This window comes from Electrophorus electricus, chromosome 21, assembly GCF_041902795.1.
Source record: "Electrophorus electricus isolate QZ-2024a chromosome 21, ASM4190279v1, whole genome shotgun sequence".
Classification (NCBI taxonomy): Eukaryota; Metazoa; Chordata; class Actinopteri; order Gymnotiformes; family Gymnotidae; genus Electrophorus; species Electrophorus electricus.
In genome coordinates this window covers 4,547,880-4,567,762 of record NC_137517.1, presented here as the reverse complement: position 1 = coordinate 4,567,762, position 19,883 = coordinate 4,547,880, and the positions used below count along the sequence as shown (strand labels likewise).

General features: G+C 37.6%; 1 protein-coding gene and 1 long non-coding RNA gene across 6 annotated transcripts; one reads left to right on the top strand and one right to left on the bottom strand.

Moving 5' to 3' along the window:
• Positions 1 to 39: 39 nt before the first annotated feature.
• On the top strand, positions 40 to 19,628 carry LOC113570303 (uncharacterized). 5 transcript variants are annotated; one of them, XR_014119033.1, is made up of 5 exons: positions 40 to 253; positions 15,185 to 15,256; positions 15,367 to 15,544; positions 15,766 to 17,500; positions 18,865 to 19,628. It is a non-coding gene; the product is annotated as an uncharacterized LOC113570303 (long non-coding RNA). The 5 variants fall into 5 exon arrangements; XR_014119034.1 differs by having other exon boundaries at positions 15,766 to 17,523; XR_003409891.3 differs by lacking the exon at positions 18,865 to 19,628 and having other exon boundaries at positions 15,440 to 15,544; positions 15,766 to 18,836.
• Positions 8,108 to 11,696, bottom strand: hoxc12a (homeobox C12a). Its single transcript, XM_026998620.3, has 2 exons — positions 11,069 to 11,696; positions 8,108 to 10,283 (listed from the first exon to the last, which is right to left on the bottom strand). Exons 1-2 carry the CDS (start codon positions 11,649 to 11,651, stop codon positions 10,045 to 10,047), a joined length of 822 nt encoding a protein of 273 aa, XP_026854421.1. The 5' UTR covers positions 11,652 to 11,696; the 3' UTR covers positions 8,108 to 10,044.
• Positions 19,629 to 19,883: the final 255 nt, after the last annotated feature.

Sequence of the window (19,883 nt, the reverse complement as noted above, 5' to 3'; positions counted from 1 at the left end):
CGTGATCGAAAGTAGATATTGTCATATATCAATTTGGAGCACTTGGATGTGTAGGAGTGGTTCACTTAGGTAAGATCTAAGAGATTCAAACGATTAATTTTCAAAACATCACCGGAGCAATGTGAAAATGAGTAACATATTTCGGTTTGTTCTCTTAACGCAGTTTACTAGAATGAAAATAAGCATTTGTTTTCTATTTATAGGAGTGTTTGAGAGCCTGTATGCTATGTAGCATGGTTTATGATTTTATGAGGTAAGCCGTTTTAATATTCTTATATATTTCTATTGTTTTTATTTAGCCTAAATCGTAAAGTATGAGGCGTTAGAGAATTATAACATTTGTGTACCATTTCACGTTAAGAATGCTTTAGCCCTCGCTAGGGATACGCTAGTTTTTGTTCGAACAGTCAGTGCAGTCGGTTAGTTTTGATAAACAGTAGTACCTGGACAGATGTCAGATGTTAACTCCACCCTGTATGAACGTTGTAGTCTTTGCAACAGTTTTGTGTTTCACCGACCTTAATATATTTGCCTGCATTCGTTTGGTGATAACTCAGATACCATACAGACTACGGAGGGCAAAATGGGCACTTTAACTGATCATTTTGAATGATAAAACTCTAGTCGACTTGAAGTTGACAGTTGTGTAAGTCCAAACATTTGGAAGTCCGCAGTGACTTTTTATTAGTCTATATAATGTACTCCTATATATATATATATATATATATATATATATATATATATATATATATATATATATATATATATATATATATATATATATATATATATATATATCGGAGTACATTATATAGACTAATAAAAAGTCACTGCGGACTTCCAAATGTTTGGACTTACACAACTGTCAACTATATACTACAAATATATATATATATAATTTGTAGTATCTGCGTATTCCTCTTGAAGATAACAGAGGTGATTTTAAGTTTTGGCTTTTAAGTTGATATCTATGTATACCATACGATCCCAATTGAAAGTGACATAGAAAATAAAAGGAGAGTGAAACAAGCATTTGTGTTTGGCCCTCTTTCCACTGCACTGCACCCTTTTATCCGTGCAAACAAACACATCAAAAAAAGACCTTGTATATTTTTCTAAGTGACAACGTGATATCCTGTCACCAGTATGTCCACTGCTGTATACGGTCTTTTATACGATCTGTTTTAAAAATAGCATTCTTTAATTGTCAGAATCTGGACGAGATATAATGCTTCTGAGAGATTTTATATGTAGGATATACATTCGCAATTATATTTTTCAAAATCCTATAATTGACAGATTCTGTAAACAGTTTCTTAATGCTGCCTCGTGCTTCCTGAAGTCCGGCTATATTTTCGAAATCGGCCCAAATTTCTCTAAACATTTGACAAATAGTTAGATAAGCTAATGATAATAAACGCGTAAGTACTAATCTCCTCGTTTTTTGCGCAGTAATGTATCCGTGCTGCATTTCAGTTTTCTTTAAACTACAGAATATCTATGAGGCCGATTTGTCGTTTATTTTTGCATGGTAAACATCTGATAGGCTAAACTGGTGAATGTCATTATTGATACGCTTTATAGACCAACATAAGTAAACTAATGAGGCAGCAATTGTTTATGAGGTAAATTGTTTCCCGTTCGTTGTCTGCATTGTAATGATATTGAAGTCCAAATAAATTATTTAGAAGACCTCTGCTCTATTACCACAGTTTATCTTTAAAACACCGGGGCTGGCTATTTCGACTAATCAAACATTTACGCTCCACACCAAGAATATGTAAATCAATTATGAAACAGAACGATAACGACAAGTGAAAACAGAGTGCAATCAAATGTAGCCCAAAGGTCTTAACCATAACCGGACTGATTCTTTGGTTTAAAAAAATCACCCAGTTAAATTTTTTTAAATAAGCTGCCACACATTTGTGGGAAATGTATGTGATAATGACTTTAGTTTGTTTAAAGCCCTAGACAAAAGGATGGTGTGCAACATTCATGCAACCAAGTACAAAGAAACCAGACAGCAGCCCAGACACAGCACTTGAATTTGACCACTAAAATTCTCATTGCAACTACCATAAATGGTGTAATAGCTGAAAAGAAAAGCAACGAACTCCTTGTTCTATTGGAATAAAAAAGAACGAAATAGTTGCACGCGTTTGGATTAAAATGTAATAAATATAAATTAATTAACTGATTGAAACAAGGCAGAAATCACCTTACTAGTTTTCATAACACGTGAACACAAAGGAATTTAATGCAGTGCCGTTTAAGTATAGGTGGAACCATATAGAAATACTAGATGAGCGAGATCAAGTCTACAGCAATACTATGCACTAATTATTGAAAATACCTTAACCGTTTCTGTATTTGCACCTAGATACGATTTCTGGAACAAGTTTTACCTTGTCTGGTGTTGGTTCACCACGTTTACAGATTAGCTAAATTTTGATTTTGTTTCATTAATACGGAAAAATGAATCCAAATGCAAAATACCAAAACCTACATTATTGGTAAATGGTAAAAAGTGTTTATAAACCTGAAAAAGAAGTGACAAATAAATTAAATAACAAGTAACACATAATAACTTAAAGAAAACACAGATGGCATCTGATTGACCTATGTTTCTAAAATACCTAAAACATATCATGAAATCCGAGTTCTTACTGATAAAATATTGTTAGTTGGTCGCAAAATGTCATTGTGCACATGAATACGTCACCACTACGGCCAGTATTATCTCTGTGCAGCCACAAACTGATTGTACCACTCAGGTGACTTGCATAACAAAAGCCTTTGTGTGTTAAGATAGTTGAAATGTGTGCGTCCTATCTGTATATGATCTCATATTGCACGTCTGCTGTCCCGCTCGCAGTAGGACCCTGAAGTTCAAACAAAGGATCGGCTTTTTCAGTCCTCAAAACAAGCACCATTTCCTCGCAAATGGCTAGCCCCATGCCGGAGATTTCGACAGCGGTGGACACTGTGAAGTACGATTTGAATTGAACTGCATGCTCGTGTAAAAGGCCGAGAAAGGCGTCTAAAGTCTTGAATGCTACCGAGCACAGAGGTGTTGTAAATGCTTGCTACCGTCGTCCCTGCATTAGGCCTAAAGCCATCACTATTGAAGCGCTATATCCTTTACGGCTGTCTGCGGAATCTAACTACTGTCCTAGTCGGTGCATAATTACAAACTTAAAGTATAGCGCTTGTCTTGAAAAATACAACCGCGCTCTAAAAAGAGTCTCACCATAGCCTGGCTATTGCTCGCGGTACTATAGGGCTAGCCTATTGTAATAAATGTATCTTATAAGCACATGGGTTCCTCAGACCTGAAAGCTGAACCCCTTCATGAATTTGCATAGCCCTCACGTGGCCAGTTTCTTCGACAGTTTGTGTGTGTGCATCCATACAAATCCACCATGATGTTTCACGAGAGATATATGCATACACATACATATACACCCGTGCAACAATGACCTATCTCAACTGGCTCCGACCGTATAGATGGAAGGGGGTGTAATCATATTACCGTCCCTCATGGCCTAGATAAATTTAATTGGCTGTAAGTCTGGCTGTTAAACTCGCTTGTATGAGTTGTGAACGGTTTTAAGCGGCAACAAAAATACCCCTTGTGTTTTTTCCCCCTTTTTTTTCTTTCCTGAGGACCAGCATAGTGCACCTGGTCGTAGACCGTTAATGCATCAAACCGCTCACAAATCATATAAATTAGATTTTTGCATAAAAAAATAAATAAATAACAGCTGCTTATTAAAGGGCGATATTTGTTTGAAGCAAGTTGTGTCATGAATAACCAAAGAAATAACTGCTGATTTTTAGAGTGATTCACAGGGCGATAGTGATCATTGTTTTAGTTATTATGCTCTACTGTGTGTAACAGAAGACGCCAATTTTGTTGTAAGGCGAAAGGCTATATTGTTTCATGTCCTGTGAAAATAAAAAGAACAGCAACAGACACCAATGCTGAAGCAGTCGTAAATTTAAGATAAGCTTGAGCTCTTTTCTCAAACGATCCAAAAGCAATTTTAACTATTGCCTCCTTTACAAAATACATGCAATGTATAATTGGGCTGAAATTTTATTATATTATTTGAACTTATGAGCATTCTGGTGGCAGTGTAGACGTAGGTTATTGCAGAAATTATAATTATGTAAACAACACCAACATGTTTTTGTGTACAGTGTGCAGTTTATAATGTTTTCGAGTCACTACGATTTATTTACTTGTCACGGTGTTAAATATTTCTTTCCACATGATACAAATTTATTAACGTTATTAATAGCTAATTAATAGTCTTGCAGATGTTATTTAGGATGAACTGTCCTCTTGCATCTAATTAAAACCAAAGTGAATATAGCGAGCAAACTGATACGCTGTTTTACTCTCATACATCGGCATATCATTCTGAAGTTAAGAAACTTTTATACTACTTAAATACAAATAGTTTAATGCTTAAAAATCTAATGCTTACAGTGCTTAAGTTGTAGCATTATGCTTTAGCATTACCGGCCCCAAACTATTTTAAGCTTTGCAAAAGTCTCACAAAAAAAAAAAAAAAAAAAAGTAGAAATAATGTCTACGTTGCTGACGGCGTATATGTCGTACTTTTTGGGTGAAAAATAACACTTCAAAATGCAAAAGCATCTAAAATCTTCCAGATCAAATCTATGCGCCACAGATAGCGAATTGCTTGCGCTATCGCTCGAGCCCCCTTAGCAATAAAATTCGTGCGGAAACACAGTGAACCAAGAGCCCCTTTGACGCTACTGAAAAGTAGCGTGTAGGCCGTATTAGCACGGACGCTCGACTGTACCTTTGTTTACGTTGTCGCTTTCGATAACGTTTGTGCTCAGTTAAGATGACTAAACACGCCCCCGAGGAGCAGTTCGGTGTTGATAAAATAAACAACCAGCGGTCAAAAACCCACAACAGATTCAGGTTTACTGCCGATTTACTATTTATCAAAACGCCGTGAGTGAAGGTTCGTTCTTGAAAGCTCAGTCGGATACCTGTTGAAAAGCTAACGGCTAGGAGACTGGCGCTTGTCCGTCTTTCCGAAAGCTAAATCATTAAAATAATCGTATTTAGTGTAGAAATTGTCAAGTTTAAAGAAAATTACTCTCACGGCCAAATTAAAGAGCATTGTTACTGTTTCGGTGAAATAGTAACAATGCACAACTACGCTAATCTTGTAGTAATCATCAAAACGTTAAGGTGCCTGTCAGGTTCCAGGGCGTCGTTGACAATTAGCCCCTTGATTTGACAAGAACTGAAAAATAAGCATATGCCTTTCATTACATCACATGCGAAAGAAAATGTACAGTGGAAGGCACGTGAAGTGTGTGTACAGATATAAACCCTCTACATCCGCTGTCCTATACCAATGACTTGGAATATCATTATCATAATATCTAAACTGAAGAGGTTTTAATAAATAACTATGTGCTGTGCAGCCTATTTAAAATATTGAATATTTAACCTTTTAAAAAAGAAAATAAGACAAAGTAAAGGGTGGCGAGCACTAAATATTCTTGTAGTAATTATTAGCGGTTTTGTGTCGCTAATCTTGACCGCTGCCGTTCCGTTGCCAAAAAAATACATACCATACAAACTTTAATTCAGTACAATCGCGTATGACAAGTCAGTTTTACCCGACTACATTTTTGTATTTCTTATTTCTGAATTTTGTCGACACTCATGATATAAGATATGTGAAACCCATATAAGGCGCATACTAACTTGACCTTCAATTTGTGCTTTGTTCCCGCCCACCAGGACGGGCCTACGGCAAGGGGTGGGGTTGGATAAAGGATTCGTCCTATTCCCGCTGAAGTCGAAGGTTTCATTGTGGCACTCACTAAAATTTGGATTGCGAAACCGGATGCACGCGTTTTAGTAACCACGTGCAAGCTATTTAGGAACTTAAGAACTCTCTGACCGTTCATTTAACGTCGTAGACGTTAGACAATGTAGACAATGCAACATCTATATTTTGCTAATTTAGTCCACAAAAATATCCAACCATGGCTGATGGTGTATTTTTAATGCCATTTTATAAGGTCATCCTCGATCCATAAACCCCTCAGTCATTGTAAAACAACTGATTATGAACGAGGCTCTTTAACGCAACCTACAAGAATTAGTCATGCTGCGAATCTGAACTTGGATTATATTAAACATCTTTGTTTATGAAGAACTCAGTACACAAAAGTAGTTTTGCAGCAGTAGGTCACTGCGGCGCTAGGCCATAAGTAATGGCTTTGTAGTGATTTTATTTTGGCAAAGCCATGGAGACGGAGGTATGGGTGCCATTGTAAAATGGCACGAAAACCCCAAATCAAGTACCCAACGTCAGTTTGATACCTTTAAAAGGCCTTTGAAGACACACTATATTGTTAAAACGAATGCATCTTAGGCTACCGTTTAAACGGAAACTTTTTAAACTCAATGAAAAACTGCAACAGGGTTCCAACTGATGTGACTGATGGGTTGTGGTTTAAGAAGGATGAAGCACATGAAAATAACGCACGAACTTCGAGGTTTTGAATATTTATTTCCCAACGTTTCTCAAGTTTCTTTACAAGTGCTGACGTGCCTACGTCCCCGGAAGCCAAGTAGTTGTTGCAACTCAATTGGGTAGTCTAACTGATTCAAGGTTCTGTTTTTAAGTAACCTTTGTAGTTTCGATTGTAGCACTTTTAGGGTTTGATGCAGATGCACTTTGAGGGTGAGGGGTCTGCCGAAGGCTTGCTAGACCACATGACAACACAAGTTCTGTGTGAAGGGCACGGTGGAGCTCACTGACCTCTGAGCCGGGAGACAAGCCCCCATAAACAGATTGAGCCAATCTCAAAGTCAAAAGCGCCGCGGCGCATAAAATGTCATTGTTAAGATTGCGCTTTGAAAGAAGTCTAGACCTGTGTAAGGCTACTTGAAATAGATCTGGAAAGTTAACTTAAAGACATTTATGTTTTTATACTTACGTTAGAAATGTTGTTATATAAATACTCGACAGTGATACAACACAAGTATTCACCTATTAATTATGCCAATCAATGTGGTATTTCTAAAAAAAAAATGTGGAAGAATGTTACTCTAGCTCAAGAAAACAATTTGCGTTAATGAGGGCAATTACCGGCAACAATGATATTAGCTTCAAACGCTAAAATCGCTATATGTGAGTCACCATGCAACGCAAGACTTTCTTTAGACACAAAACACTCCCCCCCCTCTAGCTTCAGAGATACATAAACCTCGACTGACGGTTCGTAGAATATAATATCAATATCGAGAATCGAAAAGGTGCCCTTTCAGCATTTTCTGTGTAGCATACCATCGACAGAGTCATTTGGCACCAGCGTCGAAATTCGGTCCAAAATATGCATTGCAATCAGGCAAAGCGTACAGCTGTTGCTGAGTTAGTCCTTTCAGTGCTTGGTGTGGACGCTAGGAGTGACTATCCACTAGGTGGATATCTTTACTCGGTTAGTGTGTTGTGCAGTGCCGAAGGGTCTCGGGTTGCAGGTCTAGATGTTTGTACGAAGGCAAATATTTTAGCATCTGTTTGGCCGGTTTAAAGGGTAGGTGATAATATTCTGTGCAGTTATAGTTAACTGTCAGAAAACGAGCTTATAGCCTGTTTTCACCGTGCCTGTATAACGGTGGGACGATGCGAACACAGCTATTACCCATGGGAGCATCCCAGAATCTGTTCTATCATTGTGAAATCTAATTCAAATCTGAAACCATTCAGTGGTTACATAAGTGTGTGAGCACGTTTTATTCGAAGAAAGAACAGTGAGCCCGTACACACTACTGCCGTGAGGCAAGCAGAGGCCCAGAAGTAACACAAGACTTGGTCACAGATTGAATACAGTCTTATTTTCTGGTAGCGGCAGGCTTAAAGGTTACCGTTAAGGCTCAGTTCAAATAGCAGTACCCAAGCTCCATTTTACAATTAAGAGTAACACAATCCCGTTAATTATTGGAAGCAAACTTAAACTGCAGAACACGTGCGTATTATGTGACGTGGTATAACCTGCTTATCAAGAGAAATGTGTTGATTAGTAACTGCGTTTACAGTGAAGTTAACAGACTTTATTTATCAGAAACCTTAGGTTACACATACATCGATACATTCATTAATTCGTAACGTTATATACAAGACAGTTTAAGATAATCACAGAATAAACGTGACATCGGTGAAACATAAAATGAGACAAAATGAGAAAAGAGAAAAAGGTAAGCAATAATATATGACTGAACACTGTTATACCAATGACATAACACGCTTTTCACATATTCACAAAAGTATTTAAAGCAAAAATTAATGACTATAATTTATTAATAATAATAATAATAATAATAACAATAACAAAAACAAACAACAGCAACAACAACAACCATTATTATTATTATTATTATTATTATTATTATTATTATTATTATTATTTATGGGAATCGTTTTTTTTTACTTTTTAAATTTAAATCGCAGGTCTCATGAATACAACTTCTTCGTCAAGAGTAAGACATTCTTATTTCCACTTTTGATACAGTGTCTTAAAATAAAGCATGCGCAAAAAAAAAACAACAACGTAAAACCGGTCGAAAAAAAATTTCTTTGTAGCATTAGATAACTAGACATAATCAACATGCAGCAAATATAAATTCTTTTCACTGGCATTTGTTTATTAATTTTAGATAGTATGTAACATTTCAGACAAAACGATGGTTTCCGCTTATTGGGAATATACATCGTGATATTTTTAGGATCTTGTCCTATGTTCTCAAGACATTATGCACTTTTTCCTTTCACCTTTCAGTAACGCAAACGTCACTTACGATAGATTAATCATGCACTTCCCTCCCAAAAGCATTTTAGTGGCTTAATTAAGTAGGCCAACCTTGTGTCAAGGGACGTGCAATTATGAAATAAATTATGATCTAGTATTATTGCAGCAAACCTAAGTTGTAGCATGAACCTAACCTTTCACAAGGCTTACAGTTAACGTTGTTTTAGCAGTACCAACAGAGTGATACCAGTTCACCTTCGTGCCCAAAGTCTGAATTTCGAGAGCGCAAATGCAATGTGAGTGAGAGAAAACAGGGTCCTGATCTCCTAACAGACGTCAAAGTGAAAAGAAATTAATGAATGATAATATTTCAATTTCTAGCCATAAAATGTTGGCATGTAAGCTGCAGTTTGGTTTTTCAAGTCTTTCAGATCTACTCAGCGGCTGGAACACTGACTCTGTGATCGTGACCGTGACCGTGGAAGAGACATAGGGATATCATGGTTTTCCGCTGCACACTGTGTTTTTCTCTTCCCAGTTGTAAAGATCTGCTCTCAGTGTGGATTACACATATGGCGACTGTATAGCTCGTGAAAAATTCATAATTCTTCATACACTGCGATAGCTATTGAGTCCAATGTCTGCCAGAGTTCCACATTTGGGAGTTCTTCAATTATTGATTTTAATAGACCGTAGAACGTATTTTCCTCTGAGTAATACACCTGCAGATATCACGGAATTTCTGTACTTTAGTTTTTTACGAAATAATAAATAGCTTACGTGTGTGAGCACATTTCACAAAGCATTTTGAAGTGCCAGTTAATACAGGCATATAATCTAGCTTTGGTGGAATATCTCACAGTTTAATTGTGACTAAATGTATAGCTCGCAATATATACTGTAATGTGAGATAGAAAGAAAAGTGGCTGAGAGAGCACGTCTTTTTCAAATTAAGCAAGAAAATATAACAAACGTTTACACGACACAAAACGCTGGACGCTGTAGCCACTTTAATACATACTGCAGTAAAATTGTGGTAACAGCAGAGCTTGCTCTGCTATCATTTGGTCGCTTGCCCCTGAATTAATTTCTGCATGGTTATGCACTTTGCTTTTACGCAAATTAATGCATAATGGAGCAAATAAAGAGAATAATACTGCTCTGTTGCCATATTACCCTCAGTGGAATAGTGGTGAGATACTGCTGCTTAGCGATTCACACGTCTTTCTAAAAGAAGGACAAAGCTTGCTCTCGCAGCAAAAGTCTCTTCTTCTTCATTCGTCGGTTCTGAAACCAGATCTTAACCTGTTGGTCGCTGAGATTTAGCCTATCTGACAGCTCCCTCCGCCGCTGCCGGGTGATGAACTCGTTCAGCATAAACTCGCCCTCCAGCTCGGCCAGTTGTAGCTTGGAATATGGTTTTCGTTTCTTGCGCGTCCGGGTGTGCATAGGGTACCACGGGGCACCTAGAGGGGGCAGAGTACGAATTATGAGTGAATAACAGCATCCCCACAACACTAGTGAACATTGTTTCGTAACATCGTTATACCCACTATTAAACTTCTACTTTTTTAATTCTACTTTCACTGGAAGTATGTAGGCCTGCTTTACAACTGATGTTAAAGCAATAGAAATTATCCCGCAGTGTGATATCCCTACATATAGATATACCACCGATTTATACGCGTCACGTGAGATTTTACGGTTTCAGTTAAATCCACATTAACATGACAATTAAGTCTTTCTTGCAAATAACATCACTTGGTTATAACATCACTTGGTATTTCCGCACAGGGACAAATACTAATTCGCTTTACGAGTCCTTAAAACAAAACACACCTTTAATTCACAGATTAGCTTCCATCTTTACTATAGTTATCATGTTTCATTTAAATGACCGAAAGCTTTAGGAAATCCGGTTCATGTCGACGGATAATGGCAGCGTTTTAAGCCAAAGACGGTAAAATACAGATAACGGCATCAAGACTGACGAATTTTACGATGTTGTGTTTACTGGTTGTATAAATGACTGAACGCTAAGGCTGGAGAGCGCTGAGCATTTTAGGGCAACCCCTAGCGGCGTTGATCCACCACGCAAGTATCCTGCAGACAAATCGCTGCATTTGACAGCATGCCTACCAATACCGTCTGCTGCCAAAAGTTTAGCACGGTAGAAGCATTGCTTAGCGTGTGCTCTAAACAACAACGCGTTTTTTACTCTTTTCACCGCATCTGAATGAATGCCACCCACCTCCTCCCGTGGAGATATTGCCTGTGTGGCTCACCGGCGACAATAGGGTCTGTGGGTCGCTCGCTGTTGTTTTTCCTGCATCGTTGAGAACGGAGGAGCTGGAATCGGATTCTAAAGACTGGCAGGACGGCGGGTTTTGGGTCATATGCTCGGTGCCATAGTCATACTTGTTAAAGGTGCCACCGTTGCCCATCCCATTGTGCACTCCTTGGTCTGACGATACTGATGTCTCTCTTCCTCTCTCCTCTCGCTTGAGGCTGTTACCGTCCGAGCAAGCCTCTCTGCTCCCGCCGTTACCATAATAACACTTTTCCTCCGGTCTGGCTATTTCACCACAAGATCGGTTGAAAGATGGATTAATGGACACGGGACTACTGAAGTAGGACTGAGGATATCCATTGCACGACTCCGATGGATTCCATGGGAGAGAGCAAACATTGTCCCTTCTTGGGTACGAAAGAGACGGTAACCCCGCCAGTTGTCCCCCTGAGGCTCTAAAATTCGGGAAGTAAAACGTGTCTCCAGTGTGGATGTTTACCAAAGGTCCCACAAACCCAGGATTAAGGAGATTATGCTCGCCCATTTCCGCGGGCCTGACCAACAGCTTCTAGTTTATTGCAATCTGACATTTAACATAGTTAAACCAGGAGGTGCGCCTGATTGGTCATCTCCACATCACGTGCAGGATCTTACTCGAACTCTAGAAGGTACCACCCACTTGGTCTATTTTAGCCAAAACAATCATTAACTTCTATATTGTGTATTTTATATGCTTTTTAGAATATTGTAACATATCTTATTACAAATGTACAATAGTATTTTTCATTTATTCGGTTTGCACGTTACAAACTATACTTTCGTTCGTTCTCGTGAAGAACAAAATATATAGAACTGTCCCCAGCCTCGTTTAAATTGTTTATTAGGTGGCAAATTATGTTTAATTTCTTTTTTTTTTTAAACAAACACTTTACTTTTTTGATAGAGGGAGCGCTCGTGACATTTTGGGGTTTTTTGTGCAAATTATGGTTGAATTCAGTGTCATATAAAGCTGTGATGATCCACTTTTACAGGCTTGTTTTAGAGAAAGAGTGATGCTCAGTGCTTCACTACACTCGTATTTACTGTAAGAGGGTCAGCAGGTTGAAAGCGCTGGCTCTGTAAAATAAGATCATATTCTATAAGGTTGCTTTGAAAGTGTAGCGTACATTTCAAATAATACTCTCTTTTACACATATCCTGAACAACTTTCATGGATACTTTTTAGAAATACTCGTGGCCAAACTCTGGCATGTGTTCTTTTATATGAACTTTAGAGGGTAACACAAGGCATTTAAATGATTCAGCCCTTTCAATTGCACAACACTAGATCGCTGCAACTGTTACGTGATTATAAACTCTCAATACGCAGGAATACAGCTGCACATAGACGATGTCTTGTGTGCCACACCAACAGCTTGGGGAAGTTTAAAAGATATTTTCAGCTTTTTCATCAATAAAGCCAACTCTTACGAATTATTCTAATATTTAAGGACAGTTAAAGACAGTTGCGAGATGTTGCATGACAGCAAAAGAAATTAGAGTGGGCGACTCTGTTCTACACCAATATGCTCCTCACACGTGTAGGATGCAGTATATGCAGTTATTTGTGTTCAATAAAACAGCTGCATTTTACCCTGGAGGTTGTTTTTTCTTCATCAAAGAGACATTATTTGCAGTAAATAACGTAATAAATTTGATTGTATTTCTACGCATAATATTACAACAAATAAATTGTATTGCTACTGCTTATACGTGTGTGTGCCCGAGCGCGCGCGGGGGTGGGGGGGTTGGGGTTGGGGGTGTTAATTCAGTGTGCGTGCGCGTGCGCGATTGCATTGTGAATTGGGAGGAGCCTGATATTTGTTGTTATATTTTGCTGAAATCAGACATTTCTTTTCAGTCTGAGCAACGTTTTGATGTCTGTTTTTGTAACTTTCTGAAATGTTTCAGGTAACTTCTCAACACGGATGTCCATTTTAAATTTTGAGGAGTAACATGGTTCCAAAACATTTAGACGTCATAGTGTACAAAACATAGGTTTCACAATTCTAATGTAAACAATGGAGAACAGCACATAATATCTAAAATAATAAACCCATTGTTTCTGGATAAAGCTGTTTTTATGCCCAGTTACAATGCTAGTGTTAAGCCTATAGCTTTTCTGCCACCCCCCCCCCCGCCCCCGCCCCGCCACCCCCCCCCCCCCCCCAAAAAAGACAACAAAGTATCATTTAGGCAAGGGGCTCACACCTTCAAAGCAAAAATTAAGCTTTGCGGTCAGTGTACGTCTCAGTATTACAATTTATAGCTAACCATGCTGGGACTAGATACATGGATCTACTTAACACTGCAGTTGCAGCGCAGGCCAACACCCAAGTGCAAGTATAATGAAGTACTTGCAGCCTATTGCTTTGGGGAGGAGGGTGTGCACAACATTGTGATTTCTTGTCCAATTGTAGATAGAAATAAATAGAAAGTAAATATTTGCCCGAACATTGACAAAAACGCTTGAGAATAAAGACACACTAAAATAAAGACAAGTTAGCTAGTCGACAGAGAATATTTGGCTCCAGTACGCATTTGCAGTACGCGGTACACAGTTACGTTATAGGCTCAAAGTTCACTCTGCAAGAAAAAAAGATGCAAAACAAATTGCTGAGAGAGCATTTGTTTAGAATGTCGACCCAAACACTTAATTCTAACACACAAGCTCTCGACGATCCGAAATAAGGCTAACTTATCCAGCAAACATGCTAGGTCAGACACATGAATACATTTGTCTTACCGCATGTATATCAATGCTTAAATTCTCCACGATTTAAAGAAAGTAGCAGTTCAAGGTCAGAGTCTAGTCTACATCGTATTGGGAAAACTGTCGTGGAATTCCATTTCCAACCCGACAGGGCAATAGCGTAAACAATAGGCCTTTTTACTCGCTTTGATTATCTAAAGGCACATGTTGTCAGGGTTTTAGCGTTGTCATGAATTTCTTCCTATAATTATTTCACCAAGTATAATTATTTCACCAAGTGAAATAATTATCTAACCCCAAAGGTAAAATACAGAATCCCTGTGTAATTAGACTTACCCATGAACATCATTAGTTAATAGAATACACTACTAATACATAGTTTCTATGTCAGAGTCTACGCGTAGCCTATGGAGAACGCATCAGACATTACAACTCCACTGAAAACACTATTTAGAAATACTATAATCTGCCTTTCCTAACTTTTTTGAACATTAGATAATCTCTGTGTCTGTCAACTATTGACCGTCATATGTAGGTTCTTATTTGAAGTATAGAGGGGTTTGGGCGTTGTCATGATTTTCTCCTAGAACTTATTCCCCCAAGAATCTAACCCCAAAGATAAACTACAAAACCACTGTAATTACCATTAGGTAAAACAATGGGCTACTAATACATAGTTTATATATCAGTGCCTACACGTAGCCTATGGAAAATGCATCAGACATCACAACTCCACTAAAACACTATCTAGAAATAATCTAAAATCCGCCTTTCCTAACAATTTTAAACATTAGCTCATCTCTGCACTTGACCACTACTGATTTGCATATGTAGATATTTATTTAAAGTAGAGAGGGATTTATATTGTCAAAATTATTGCAATAAGCTAACCTAATTACATGCAACTTGGGAGATCTATTTATTTAACTGTTTCGCAGATCGTCTCTGGCAAAAACTTCCCGTGACAAATTTAAACAAAAGGTGGCGAAAAACTTTCATTAAACATAAATTAGTCAAAGGTAGACTAATATTGTAACAAATATGGCTACATGTAAAAAATTGTTTTAATATCTCAGAACCAAATAAACATTCTTTGTTTTCTATCGAATGTGTTTCATGTTGTGAATTGTCTTATGCGGTTTCGGTCGCCGGTATTCATGATTTCTCGAATGTTCCCCTCTGCATATTATCCGAATATAGACTAGAAAAAAAACTTTCAGGTTTAAAATATTTTTGTTCTACATTTTTTTCAGATATTGCATATAAAGTTCATAGTCTCCAATCACAATTACCATAAAACAAACTACATCTTTGTTTAATTCTAGTTTCTCAAGACGCATGCCAATTGTGCAAGTAGGCCACCCAAAGTAGACTCCCCAAAGTGAGCACCAAAAGCAGTAAGTTATAAACTAATAGCTTTTTGGGCAGCAACAAACTCTGGTCACATTTTGTCCGTTGATAAAGTTTTAAAGTACTGATTGTTATTCGTACTTGTCTTTTGCAAAAGACCTACTAATATTTCAGCAGGCTTCAACATGCAAATGAGTCCTCAAACAAATCACCTTTTTTTTTCTTGTGAGCTGTGAGCATCCTAACCAATCAGAGACGTTCCAGAGTGTTCTGTGGGTGTTTTTATTTTTCACATGATCCACCACACCTAACTAATTCTGCTCAAAACCATGCAGGTAAACCTTTCACCATACAACATAAAGGTACCAGTTATTTGACTTTAATTTTAATAGTTTGCTTAATGGTGATAAGAACGTAACCACTTGGTGAAGTCGTACTACATCCTTTCTGTTGCTGATTGATGTGTTTTGTCTGGCTTATTTTGAATATATATCGTATAGTTTTGATTTTACCGTAATAATAAGATATACTTGATTTCTATTAATTCTACACCTAGGAGGAGAACTTAATGTACTGGACGCGGGGACGCTGTGTGGATGTTGCGCTACTCACTTCCTGATATTTCCACCATGCTACCACCAGAGGATATCAGACCGCTTTCTCTTCGCTATTCTGTACTCTCGCCACACTGTAAACCATTCCACCTGTCCACCATCATGCATTCTACAACACAGCTTTTATGTATTTTTTAAATAGACCTGAAGCGTTTAGCATCAACTGAGGGTTGTAAATTACTGTAACAAAACTAGTGCAAAGTCAGGATGTTCAATTTTAACCCGTTTTATTTTACTTTAATGTACGTTTTCGCTAGAGATGACTGTCCTACCGAAATATATATTTGGGATAAACTGATAAATAAACGTTCTATAATCGGGCACTGCAACTAACATGTTGATTGCATATTTAATTTTTAAAGTCTACCACACCAGGCATATTAAAGTCGATATCTGATGCGCTCGGTGTTGTATTGCTAGTGCCTAAGATAATGGAAACTTTCAGTACATCAAACAATAACAAATATTAGACCTGTTTCAAAACTATTGGGACAATAGTTACAATTACATTTTAAGATCAGTACAGTTTTCAGAATTCACCGATTAACCTTTGGTAGTATCTGTGTTCGGTAGGATATTATTTTAGAAATTTTTGTAAAACCTAGCCCATTAAATAGAAAAATAACACATTAAATAGTTCATGTAAAACATTATTGAAGATGGAAATAAGTTATATAGATTTTACATTTAATATGCTTTTACAATACATGCAAAAAAGGAAACAACAGAAAATCTCGAAAAAATTGTAATTCTGTTATACTTACAGCAAAGTACATTTCAAATAATAACTATGTCTATCTCAACTCTTAAGAGTATGTTAATGGTATGTAAGTAATTAGTATAATAATTGAAACAATAGCAAATAATAATTTTGTACAAATGCTATGTATGTTCACGAAATTGTGATATCACTAGTAATATATTCGAGAAGTAGATCAACACAATTGTTATTAGAAAATAGCGCTACCATCTGATATGTAGCCTTCAAAAAAGTTTAAAAAGGAAAATTCAACTCGACTTATAATCTGCAGTTCAACTTATTGCACTACTCTACAGTTTAGTGTTTTGTCCAACTTTTCTCCGCCATGATGGCTCTTTCACAGAGTTATCCACATCTATATATGTTTTAACCATACTAAGAGTAAAGCATGCCCGTTCAGTCTGCGGATGTATAGCCATCTTTAAAACTTCAGAGCGTTATAATTATTAACAAATATATTTTGCATCATTATTCTTGAATAGAAATCTTAACTCATATTGTCATAACAATCATATAACATAATAGCATTTTATTCTCATCAATCCTAGCCCAATGCTAAGTTAAACGTGTCACCGTATAGCAAACTGGGTAGGCCCTCCCCCTTCCGAGTTATGGATACTGTTCGCACGCACGCAGTTGATATTGCCTTTGCGCGTGGAGTAAAGTCAGCGTTCGGTATTCTCAAAGTTGCGATTCACATGAAAACAAACACGTTGCCTCCCATATTAAGCACTGTGAGTTACTTCCGCACTACAAACAAATAAACCAGCCATACCTTTAACACGTGGAAAATGCTATCTCTTGCTTTTTGACAGAGGTGCCATCACTGCACTGCGCGTACCCGTGGCGAGAACATGACGGGGCACAGTCTCCGAGAACTGGCTTTTGGAGACGTAACTTCACTAGCTGTCCTCGTGGTCAGTATAACGTGCATCTCATGGTGAGAGAATACAACCATTGGTGGTTTAAGAATTATATAGGCTGAGAACAGCAGTTGCACGTTGCGAAGCGGCCCACGGAGGAATCCATAAAGGAACTGCACAAGTCTGCGATGCTTTAGATGGTTTGGACTGGCAAAGACATGGGATACCAGTGCTTTTCCCTTTTTATGTATTTATGGCATGTAATTAACTCGAGCCGTCTAGACAGAAAAATAACACCTTGTTTGCCTGCAAACAAACCGCGGATATTTGTGTCCAGCCCTCTATTTATTATTCACAAGTCTCTGTGATGTCAAGGTCAAAGTGACTGCATAGTCATGGTCAAGTGTAAGGCCCACGTGATGTCAAAACTGCGAGGAACCTACTATTAAGCAATTAAGAATGCGATGTTTAACATTTTCTACATCTTCAGCGTAATTATTCTTCGATATAGCCTAAGATAGTGTAAATGTAAAAAAAAAAACCAAACAAACAAAAAAACGCTTATTGGGTTGAGTTACTAAACTGCACGAACATTGGCGATACACTCAAAAGAAAAATGAACCGCCCTGTGTGTGTGTGTTTGTGTGTGGGTGTGTGTGTGTGAGAGAGAGAGAGAGAGAAAAAAAGAATGAGTGAGTGTGTCTGTGTATCTGTGGGTGTTGGAGTGCATGTGTGCCTGTGGATGTGTGTGTGGGTGGGTGCGCGCGCTCCTTATGAGGCCATCTGCAAGCGCGCGCATTTTGCACATGCAATTAAGATGACCAACAGGCCAGAACTCCACAAACATTCATTTGTTCTCCTTTTTTCTCTCTTTCCCTACATCATTAAACAGGTCTATAAACTAATACACAGAAAACTCATTATCGCCGTTACGATGTTATCTGCATTATCAAACAATAGCCTAGCAGTTTTAGACGCACTCAGTCACAGTACTTCAAGTATATATACTCCCACTGACGGTTCTGCAGTTGAGTGGTCTTAATATTCTAAAAATATCACTTGTTTGTTTTCAAAATAACAAGTATAGCCTGATATTACTTTAAGTACTACTGAGTATAACTAAATATGCTGATCTATACAATAAATATGCTTCTCTAAAGAAAGTGCTCCTTACACACACACACACACAAACACACACACAACACACACACACACACAAATTTGTTGTGTGTTGATTAGTCCAGAGAATTGATGAGAAGTGACGCAACACTTCGCGAAGAAACCCGTTTACTATTGTTTAGCAAATAGAACCCTGAAAAAACGTGTGTTTGTAAAACTTGCGTGTATATGTATGTACTCAATACTATTTTGACCCCATATCTGTTTTATTCCACTTCTTTCTCCATAAACACTTTCAGGGGATCTCGCGGTGACGTTGACGTTGGATGATAAGTAAACATTCAACGTTGCTGGTGTCCAGTGTTGCAACGGCTCTGTTGTGGAGAAATAGTGCTTTACCAGGACTATCAACACTAAGCTTCTTTACACGCTACATTGGATATTAATGCTTTAGGTTTATTTTTCACTAAAGCACCCCGACATGTAGACACGCGTATATCCAAGCACAACCTGCTAATGATAGAAACTGGCACATTATCTACATATTCAGTAGTATTTATTGTAACAGATTCTATTTTAGTGGAAGAAATACTTTTGGATCTATAGTTCCCTAAAAGAATGATCGCAAGAAGATCAACATATTAAAATCTTAAACAGTTAAGATAATCTTTGCGATCTTCATATATAACAATATAATAATTACTATTATCCTATTCTTATTGAGGTTTGCACATTCACAGCATACTTCGCACTTCGATGACAGTTTATTTATTCCGATCGTTCCGATCGTTATTTTAATGATGTAAATTGGGTCGTCCTGTGTCCATCTGTTTTGGAAGGAAAAAAACTGAAAGCGGATCCAACTACCGTCCATTTACAGTAAATGTAATCTTATAACTACTGAGCATGGGAGAGCAATCTATTCAGTTATAGTATCGTGATGTTTAAGTCTCGTTTGTGCGCAGTTTTTCTTAGGTGTCTTAATATGTTTAGATGAAAAATGTTCCCCGCAGTCGCATAAGCACTGATTCATCTGCAGTTAAAAAGTAAATAAAAGTAAGACAAATAAGATTTTCCCTCTTTCTGTTTTTCAAAAGACTCAGACATTTTGAAATATAACTTTCAACTATTGAGTAGTTATGATTGTTTAACAACTTAGTGAATGGCTACTTGGAGACTATATAACTAGGTGTAATATTCTGAAGTTCATAAGTATGGGTAATATTCTGTTGCTAAATCTGAATTATTCATGCGAGGCATAATATATAATGATTTACAGAGATTAATTAGCAGTCAAATATAGACACTGTCAAGGTAG